The sequence below is a fragment of the Rhea americana genome, unplaced genomic scaffold, assembly GCF_003343005.1.
Source record: "Rhea americana isolate MKP2758 unplaced genomic scaffold, rheAme1 scaffold_366, whole genome shotgun sequence".
In the NCBI taxonomy this organism is placed as follows: Eukaryota; Metazoa; Chordata; class Aves; order Rheiformes; family Rheidae; genus Rhea; species Rhea americana.
The window spans coordinates 557,821-568,418 of NW_028186497.1; the positions used below are offsets into that span (position 1 = coordinate 557,821).

Genomic DNA, 10,598 nt, shown 5'->3' on the forward strand with positions numbered 1-10,598 from the left:
ATAAACAGTTGAGGTGAATACTACCTTCGATTAATATCCGATGAAAGGTTCAAATGACCTAATGCCAAACATAGAAGCAATTGTGCAGCTGCCTGCTTTCCCAGATCCTAAATGCAATAGGATTCTGTATTTTTCAGCATCTGCAGTGTTGAGCCTTTTATGTGTTCTCAGAACAACCCAATGGTGATTACAGGTGGGCTACCCTCCAAGCAGCTACTACCTAAATTCCTGAACATCTCAGACCAGCAGTGGTATCAGCAACTAGGCACTTGCAAAATGCACCGGTGCTGGCCTATGTCAGTCTGTGTAGTTTAGTGATTACAGCGCTTGTTTCGAACACCTAAATAGCTCCATAAAACTTGAGTTACTATAATGCACATTTCAAACTGCTGTCAGCTACCCAGGAAACTTTAATGTAAAAAATCTTCACAGATAATCCTGACAGTGCTTAGGTGATTGGTATGTTTCAGGTCTGTACCTTTGAGAATATGCAGAATCTACTTAACCCCAATTTACTTAACCCCATTTTGTGTTCTTTTTAAAGCTAGCTTTAAATCCTGCCTCAGTCACCAGGTGCACACCAGTGCACCAGGGTGTGCATCAGGGAGTATCTCTGTGTCTGTACTTTAAAATGGGTACATCAGTTTGTGAAGGAAACAGCATCAACTTAGAAAGAAAACATCCTTTGGTAGAGCTTACTTACTAAATCAAGTAGCATTTTTTCCCTCTATACATCTAGCCAAGCAGCAAAGTAAGAAGTGAGGGAGAAAGCTGTTTCAGTGGATGAAAAACAGATCAGGCTAATTAAATACATGTTCTTTGATCTCTCAGTGAACAAAATTGTTGCTGAGAGATTAGCCCAAAGGTTTATTTGGGGATTAGAATAGATTCATTCTTCCGCCCATAAACTTAAAAGGTTCATAAGCTTTTTTTAAAAAATAAAATTTCTCTCTTCTCCAAAGGATGGAGGCAGCAATGAAATTCAGCAGGGGGATGAGGGTGGGGGAGACAGGGACCATGACTGTGAATTTACAGCTGGGGAGACTAGGTAAGGACCAGCAGAGATTCTAGTTCTGAATTTAAATGACTTTCCCCTTTTTACAGAGTATCTCTTCTGCGCTGCAGTTTGTAAAAGTCTGGAAGAGAGCTTTCTACAGTACTCCCAGAGCTACGGCTGAAATACTTTACCCTACCAGGAATGCACTGTAAATAGACAAGCACAAAGTTATCAGCATGCTTTATTTCATGCAGCTGTTCCATAAAATACTACTTTCTGAAATCAACAGCTACAGCATAGCCTTTTAATCTAATCAAAAATTATAGTGTGTTTCAAAGATTTTCATGTGACTGGCTGTATGATGCAAGCTACAGAATGCATTATGTAGTTTACACTTATGAGGCAAAGCTCAGGTAATATACTACAGTTGCATGATCTTCAACAGCCACATTGATTAGATATTGAATATTTTCCTTGCATTTTCAGTACACTCCTCATCTTCTGGTGGATTCCTCTGGCTGCCAGGCTGTAAGAATTTTTTAATTGTTGGAATGTTGCTTATCCTTTCTTTAAAAGCCTATAAGAAGAAACAATGAAACCAATGAGTATAAGGAAATTATATGCCATCCTTTATAGCTTAAAAATCAGTTGACATGGATTTTTCCTTCTCAGATACACTTTAGCAAACAAAGCAAGTTAGTAGCTACATTTGTCCAGCTCAGCAGTCAGCATCTTCCATTCAAATAACRTATCAGTATTTTTGAAAAATCTAGATGTAAATAATCTGCAATACTGGTGCTATAAAGTTTACCTTGGTTTCACAGATGGGGATGGGAGAATTTAATATTAAAGAGCAAGAGATTCACTGATAAAGGTGGGAGAAGAAAACCATAGCCTCAGTCCAGATAGTCGGAATATATTTGGGCTGAAGAGAGGCATGGTGTAAAGCACCATGGAAGCAAGAGAGAAGAAAATGAACGGCTCTTATAGATGATTTCTTCAAAACATAATGTTGTTAGCAAAAACAGAATGATAAGAACTGCAGATAAAACAGACCACAGACTTCCTTTCCTATTACTCATTCCCGTGTTTGAAGACCTGGAAATAACAGTTGTAAGACCTAACTGGTAGAGTTAGTAAGTGAATTCCTGCCAGAGGAGAACTTGTAGACCTGGAGGACAGATTGGACAGTGAGCTTCCAGGAGCTCTTGGAAGCAAGACTGAGTGGCTATGTTCAGGTCATTACAGTCAACAGAAATAGATCAGAGAGCTGTCAGTGACATACTACAATGGTTCAAAGGATTTAAATATCAATAAGCTTTTAAAACTGGTCAGTGAAATTAGTATGTTACATTCCATATTGAGATCAGATGCTTACTTACCTGTAACAGAGGGAATGCAGAAAGTACATCAGGCTTACATTCTTCCACCATTAAAATGGCTTCCAGCAGATGGATGTCTGCCCAGCTTAATTTGTTGCCAACAAGATAATCATGTCCATGGTCTTTTAAGGCCTACAAAATATAAACAATTAAAGAAATCATATGTTCTGTAATAATTTTGTCTAGCTATTTCATTAGAGATTATTAGTTCCCAGGAGGAGATTCTGTGATGATTTTGTTTTTGTAAGTCTGCTTCTCTTTTGGTCTCTCTGTTTCTCATCCCCTCTGTAACTTCTTCCCACCTCCCTCCTAGGACTTCAGCTGCCTGTGAGTCAAGGACCCAGGCTAGGAAACAGGCCCAACTCTAACACAACAAAGCTGTGTAACCTTGGCACAGACTTCTGAGAAGACTGCTACATCATGACAAAGAGCTGTGAGAAAGTCTGTACAGTACAGTCACACAAGATAATAAAGGTGAAATTACAAGACAAGCAGAATAGTTGAAGGGAGCTGGGGGAAAGGAAGTCTAGAGGGAAGGGAAAGGGGGAAAGGGGTAGGGAAGAAAAGGAAAAAGAATTGGTAGAAAATGGCACCTCACTCTCATCAAGAATACATTCCAGGTTGCAGAAGGGAACCCTTCCCCTCCTGATACCTGCCTGGACAGCAAAGACCCTTCATGTGCCTTATAGGGCGTATGGGGCATACCTAGTAGATCACCATTACTTAGTAGATATTAGATCCTCTCTTTTTTGTGCATGGTATCCAGTAAATAATTTTTCTATATTTTTAAGCTCTATACATCCTGTTTGCAGAGTCCTTCTGTGCACAAATAAAGGTGCCCAAATAAAACGACTCAGAGGACGACAGTAACAGATCTCTAGGTATTATTACATATAAGCAGTAAGATCACCAGATTAGGTCCACATTTTAAAGCACAACTGTATTTAACTTTGAACAGCAAGAGTATATACACTCTGAGGCAAGTAAGTTCTGAAGGTTGGCATAGGTATTTAAGTGGTGCACATATGCAAAATGCTAGCAGCTATAAACCCCAAAGAAGGTTTTAAAAAGTTTGAGTCCATCCCTTTTCTCCTAACAAGTAGGATTTGCTCTGTGAGGCATCTTACAGAAATCAGCAGAGATACCTAGTACCAGAATCAGTCTGGTATTATTTTGTGGCCTTCTTCATGTCACTGAATGTGGGCTCTATCACCCAGTTCCAGAGTCGTACCATCACTTGCCTTCTGGGAAGCATGCGTTGGGGTTGAGCTAGGGAGTGTTAACTATATACTGCTTTACTACTACTGAATTATTACCTTTTCATAGACGGGAAAGTATCTGGCTGTAGCTCTTTCAATGATTAAGGCAAGATTCTTCCCTTTTGCTTCAGCTGGTTGAAAAGGGAGATATATGATCATCCACATGAGGTCAGTTGTTCCCTCCACATACATATCAATCCTGAAACAAATTTTTTATTTAACATTTATTTGAACAGTCCATTCTGATTATTAGCACTGAAACATAGTGCTAAAGTTATTAGAGTTGAATGCTCACCAGCCAATGTAGAATAAGACATTAATTTATTTTCTTGTTCTTCCTCTTCGATGGAAGAGAAAAAAAAAAAAAGAGAGAGAGAGAAACCAGCTCCAGTTTCTTCAAAGCACAGATCTTTATAGACAAATTCATGGTGTCTGCAATAAGCAGGATATTAAATATATCAATTACACAGACTCTTATTTGATTGGAGTTCATATTGTTTTCCATTGGTCTTGTACTGATTTATGCTGAGGGACAGAAGTATGCATATGCCAGCTGCTTTGCAGAGGAGGAAAAGAGGTGGGGGGGGGGGTTGAATTTGATGCCTAAATTATAAATGGTTCCAGGCAACAAATGGCTGCAAATTGCCAGTTCAGGCATGCTGATCCATAATGTTAGTCTTCACAATCTCTGCTGAACTGTTTACCCATTATCAGACATGTTTTGGTAGACTTGTTTATGGGAGTAAAACCTTTACAGAAAATTGGAGTAAGTTATGTTAAGGACTTAACTGAATTTTCTATGATTTTTATTTTACTTATTAGAATGAGTGAATCAGAGTTTTTACTTTTGTATGAGCTCTTTAGTTTTAACTGAGGAAAGCCAGTCTCACATGTGTGTACCCACAGCATATGTGGTAAAGTAACATTAGGAAAATACTGGTTTATTTTTCAGTAGCAATAAGGCACTGAAGATTTCTTTCTCGTCTTTCATCAGCTAGGAAAAATTCTTCACATTTGAAAAAAGAAATTAAAATGCTTAAAAATATTTCACAATTTTTTTCATACAGCTCTATATTTTCTACAGTTTTCTAGTTGAAAAATCATGGCATACTTAGCCTTTGTAACTGTATTAAGATTCTGCAGTTGCCCAGCAATTTAATGCACTTCTAGTCTCTGTGAATTCAGAGAAACTTGAAGTTAGCTGTAACATTATGTTGACAGTTAATAATAATTTATCAGTCATATGATGCCCATTCATCCAATCTCTACAGCTGAGGTGACAAAGCACTGGCAGATGTACATGCACCTTTACATGCAATGTTAAAAAAAAAAAAGGCAGTATTAGTAAGGGTGATATGTACTATTACTGTACCAAGCTCTCTCCTTCAAATCTTTCCCATAGAGGTTGTGCTTTGCTGCTATGTAGCTGAGGATGGCTCTAGTCTGCACCATCTTCATTCCATCAATCTCCACCATGGGCACTTGCTGAAAGAGCAGGGCTCCATCTTTGAAGGAAACAGAAGCAAACTATTCAAACCACTGTAGTACTGCACTGAATCTGAGGGAAAAAAAATAAAAAGAGCTGATAATATCCTAAGACATTTCTAATTCTGAGTGACTAAAGCTCCTGCAACGAAAGCATACACAAGCAGCCAGGTCTCTCAGATCACCTCTTTAGAAGACGTATCATAAGACAGAAGGTCCTACGCCTCTTAGTCAGATAAAGTACTCCTTTTGTTATATTGATGCAAGCTTATGTTTAAAAGACAATTTACAGACTCACCATTGCRTAATTTTTCTAGGTCTTCCTTTGTTTCTATAAATTCTTCCTCAAACTGAAAAGCAAAGATAGAAAACAACCCTGTGTCACCCAGACCACAATGGGGAAGGGAGACTGGAAGTTAGAAACTCTCCTCTCCACGCTATTCCCACTACTTCTCATGACAGTTTGGAGATCCCTACTCCTATTCTCCACCTCCACTCCAGCAAATAACACAGGACTACGCTATCCCCTGGCCCCACAGTAACATGCAATGCTTTACATCGCAGAAAAAATCCTTCCTTTGTTATAAAGTCCTGTCTACATGCCTGCCTAAACAATTAGCAGATATGCAACTGAGTCATTCACTTAAATGCTGTGTGACAGAGGCACAATGGTTACTCAATATTTCAATATATACTCAATATGTTGAGTACATATTCAATATATAAAATGTATACTCAATTTTATGTTCAATACACTCAATTTTATGTGACATCAGCTGCTTTTATCTCCCTATTTCCCCTTGCTGATATTTTAATTATTTTTTAATAAAAAGGACATTTGAATGAGGGCATAATTTTGGTTCCCTCAGCACTTGTGCTCTGCAGCTTCTCCCTCACATTCACATGTAAGCATCATTAAAAAAGCCTTTCATTTCCAGTGGAGTATAAGTAGGTTCTGAGAAATGAAAGCACCACATTCAAACAAAAAGTAAATGTAGAAATTAAGTTGTCTCAAGATAGATTTTTCAGTTGATATAAATAGATCTGTTGGCTTTAGGGCATCTTTTCTGATTTACCCTCATCAGATCCTGACCCCAAAAATAAAAAAGCATTTTGTTTAGAGATAACATTCTGAAGTTCTTCATGGGGAATACCTGGGTTCTTGAATAATGACCATTCTGAAAAAGTTGGAGAGATGCACAGTTTTGGTCTGTAGCAACAATCTAAGCTCTGCTAAGCTGAAACTATGTTTTGAAAACAAAGATTCTCCTTGTAAAATAAAGTCCTTATACTGGGTAACTGTTACTCAAACAATATCTTAAATACAATTTGAAACAGTATATCACCTACAAGGCATTCTGTATCACAATATGTGATGTGTACATCTCTGTAAGCACTTGTGATGTTGTGCATAGTTCTGTAAGCACAAATGTACTTGGGAAACTTTCCCTAAACAGAACACTTACTTTAATCACAGATTAATCTGATCATTTTATAAAAAGGTACAAACCTCAACCCCAGCTGCTGCTAACAGCCATCGGATTGACTCCATCCTCCCTCTTCCCCTACTATAGTGCAGCTTGGGTTTCCCCGCCATGATTTCAGCGTTCTTGTTTCCTGATAAATTCAAGAAGATGTTTTTAAATGAATACACATTTTTTCTTAAATCAGCACTTAATATTTTACATTCCAGCATGCTAAATATTGTTGGGTGAATGTGAAAGGAGACGGGCAATCAAGACTTAGACACCTCAGTCTGATGCAGCCAAATTTCCTGTAGATTCAATGGAAAAATAGTACATGCCACCAGGATAGTGTGCAGCAATTTAAAAGAAATTAATGTCAGCAAATAATAAACATGTGCTAGATCATATACGTATCTTTAAAAAAAAATCAGCTCAGCTTTAAGAAGTCATGAGAATCTTAACAACCAAAGCAGAATTGCGAGGTATTCTTAAATACATTTTAATTTTGTAGCATTGCAGTCTATTCAGTAGGTTTTGAGTTTGGTGATAGCATCCATGCCGTATCAGACTTGATAACATACAAAGTCAAACTTACTGCTTCACAAGAACATCAAGGTAAAAATACCATCTTATCTTCACCTCTCTCATTATGAAGTTTCAGAGCTTTGTTCTGCTGTGTCTAAGAGTTTATGACAGCAATATATATTAGAACATTTATTCTACTAAGACCACTTCCATATGTAGTAGTTCTATTTTGACCATTAGCCAACTCACAGTATATCTATTATACAGGGTGTAAAGCCACTTCAAGATCCCTTCCAATTTCAGGAACAATGTCTAAAACATAGCAGGGATTTACACGATTCTGAACACCTAACTTTAAAAACTAAAAAAAAAAAAAAAAAGAGATCTTGACCTCAATTGGACAGATAAGGTGCATTCAGTGCCCCTTAGTGCCTTAGCAACAGTGAGAGATGAAAGTTAGCCAAGCAGATAACACAGAGGTGAAATCCTTAGTGTTTTCAAAACATCACCAACACCAAAAGCAGCTACATGCAGTAATAAAAACCTGCAGCTGACAGGAGCTTGTGCAGTGCTGGAACAGGAAATTAACTGACAAGGCACACTGTACTCTTATCATTAATGGGCCCCAGAAGAAGACTAATTTAATGAGAAGAGGACAAACTCACAAACTGATTAACAGAGCGTTTCATTGTTTAGCCAAGGTTTCTCTGTTTACAGGGAGGTTTATTTATTCCTGCGTAAGACTTTTCAGTACTTAATCAAGTCCCAAAGTGCAAACTGTTAATAATCCTGAAGGGGTCAATGAAAAGGCACAAACAAATGGTTCAACAGATGGGAGAGGAGACAGCATCTCTGCCATTCTCCACTGAAGTTCTGTGTTGGGTGTTGTATTCAATGGGCCCTATAAGGAACGGCTGTTGCCCTGCAACAGCTGGGCTGGGCTCACAGAGTAATTCTGCTGCTGCAGTCCAAAATACAATTCTTCAAAACTTCTGCCCAGCTTCCATCTAGCCCTGGAAACATCTAACAAAAGGCCTTTGGTAGGAACCCACCATGCCCCAAATACTTCATTCCTTTGTGCTCAGGATGATGGACTCAACTTTATCCGAGAAGAGACCAAAACTCTGCCCTCTGGCAGCCTAGATAAGCACTTCAACCTCAGGCATTCTGTGTAAAGGTTGGGATATTATGAGGACAGGCTAGCTTAAGGAGAAAGAACAAACTTCCTTCTCCTCTTTCCTCATCAAAATAGCTGAGGAACATCCCAACCAAAATCTTGCTCGTCTTAGTGCTTCACTCCAAACAGCTGGTGAAGCTGAAGAGCAGAGGAAGCACTAGTAGAAAAAAAAGCATCTGTATCAACATAAACCATACTTGCCCATCACAATTCCTTGCAGGGATCAGCCAAGGGTTGAGTCTTTTCATGCAAGTTGGAAAACGCTTGGATTTTCCTGGAACTGCACTGCTTAAGGACTGACTTAGGGATTGACGCTGAACATTTGCTCTTAGCAGACAGTGGCAAAGTACTGAAATGGCTCTGTTACTGCTCTGTAATGAATGTGCCTTTGTAAAGCAATAAGTCATGTAAGAGTAGCAAAGCCATTGGTAAATTAGCTTTCTGGAATACCAGTAACAGACCTGAAAAATCACAAACTTTTTAGATTGTTCAGCACACTGGACCTTCCTTAGCCTTTAGTCAGACTGTAGTCAAAGTGACAGCTGCCACTCTGATCACTGTATTTAAAAAAACATGCATTTTTGTCCCAAAGAGTTCAAGCATCAGCCTTCCAGTGAGAAACAAATAGGTGAATTTAAGAGTGTGCTCATAATCTGCTGCAAGGTCTTAAGCTTTCTTCCTAAATGCATGTGGAATTCAAAGCAGCTTCTTGTAACGCTTTGTTCCTCAAACACAGCTCAAACAGGACTGTTCAAGCAGAATGACCTTATGGCACTGGTCCTTAGGTCCTGTAGTGCATCAAGCCTGATTCAGTCTTGAAGTGTCTGAGCTTTTAATTTCTCATCATGTGGTTTCTGCTGGAACTCAGACCAAAATACTTTGGATTCAAAAGTATTCCCTCTTGAGCTAATGAGGAGTATCTAAATAAGATAAAAATCTCAAGGAGTATTTTTCCTTTTAAAACTTAAATTACAAAAAACAATTCAGCTTTAAAAATCTCTGCTAATAAAACAAAGAGACAGAGTCAAAACTGCGTTACATACAACACCACAATCCAGCCTGGCGAGAGTCTCTACTGCAGGAAAACAAGTGGGAGGTAACCCCAGGACAAACATTGTCAAGCAGCACTGAACACTTCCCTAGTGTGAACCTAAAGTAAAAAATTAGTCTTTGATTTGCATACAAATCCAGCCTTTTGCTTTCACGGCAGGCTGCCCTAGCCACCTCAGCAAACATGGACATTTCCTTAGCAACTCTAAAAGTAGCTGCAGCATCAAGTTACCATTAGGACAGAATCCAAAAGGGGCTGCAACTCATTTGCTCCTTAACAAACAAGGACATTATTCAAGTTACATAAGGCTGCCTTCAAGCTCTGTAAACTGAGTGGTGCTAACGTTAGACCATGCTTTATCTGTGCAGGTGTACACAGCTCACAGAGGAGGCAAGACCACACATAACCAAGGGGAGGGAGATCTGGATCATGTGTTAGGTTGTGCATGTGTGTATACGCATATATATGCGTGCAAGCTAACACACCTGTTCATTCCTTCCACTGTGCAGGCAGCTATAACGGCACAGAAAGGAGAGCCTGCCTTCTCCTGCCTCTCCAGCTCCATTCACTTGCTGACGTTAGGTATCTACAGCAGACAGAGCAGACTTGTATGGCTCCACTGACTAAGGTGAGAACTGTGAGTGCTCTGTATCCTCCCAGGACTCATCCTGCACAAAAATCAAGTGTAGTTTCTAAAAACAGTAAGAGTGTAAAGCTCAAAGAAGTGCACAGGCGAGACCAGTAGAGCAGCACTGGGCCCACGGCACAAAAAGCCTCAACTACGGCACAGCAAATATGTCACATGGTGCAGATTAGATTTTTACATTATTAAGCTTTGCAGATGTAATTGGGTTAACACATTCCCCGTGCACCACTGACCACAGACAAAAGCTGGAGAAGTAAAGATCAGAAAAGTGAACAGTGAAGCGCTCCCCAAACCAAGACGCTGCATTCTGCTGCTATCATAACAGTCTTTGAGGGCTTACATCCAAGGCAAAACTCCCCTCGGCAGGGATGACTTGGCAGCTCGAGGCACAGCAGGAGAAGCGTTAGAGCTCATGGAGGCGGCGCGGCCCCGGCCCAGGAGACCTTCGCCGGCCACCGCAAGGCGCCGCTCCACGGAGCCCCCCAACTCTGCCGTGTCCGGCGCGGCCTGTGGGTAGCCCCGGGCGAGAAGGGCCCCGCARGTCCCTTCCCAGCAGGGTCCGCCCGCCGCACATGGCACCTGCAAACAACCCGCCGGGGCAGAGCTCACG

General features: G+C 40.0%; 1 protein-coding gene across 3 annotated transcripts in view; it reads right to left on the reverse strand.

Annotated features, from left to right (window-relative positions):
* Positions 1–1,220: 1,220 nt before the first annotated feature.
* Positions 1,221–10,598, reverse strand: part of LOC146591668 (glutathione S-transferase-like) — a 10,211-nt gene continuing 833 nt past the window's right edge. The window contains exons 1-7 of one of the 3 annotated variants that reach the window (XM_085312475.1): positions 9,884–9,997; positions 6,634–6,740; positions 5,422–5,473; positions 5,011–5,143; positions 3,696–3,837; positions 2,380–2,511; positions 1,221–1,574 (exon numbers count right to left, since the gene is read on the reverse strand). In XM_085312475.1, coding sequence (XP_085168601.1) covers positions 1,452–1,574; positions 2,380–2,511; positions 3,696–3,837; positions 5,011–5,143; positions 5,422–5,473; positions 6,634–6,720 — 669 coding nt within the window. In that variant the 5' untranslated portion in view covers positions 6,721–6,740; positions 9,884–9,997 and the 3' untranslated portion in view covers positions 1,221–1,451. Of the gene's footprint in view, positions 1,575–2,379; positions 2,512–3,695; positions 3,838–5,010; positions 5,144–5,421; positions 5,474–6,633; positions 6,741–9,827; positions 9,849–9,883; positions 9,998–10,598 lie in introns of those variants that run through there. The other 2 variants (XM_085312474.1, XM_085312477.1) reach the window with 2 other exon arrangements.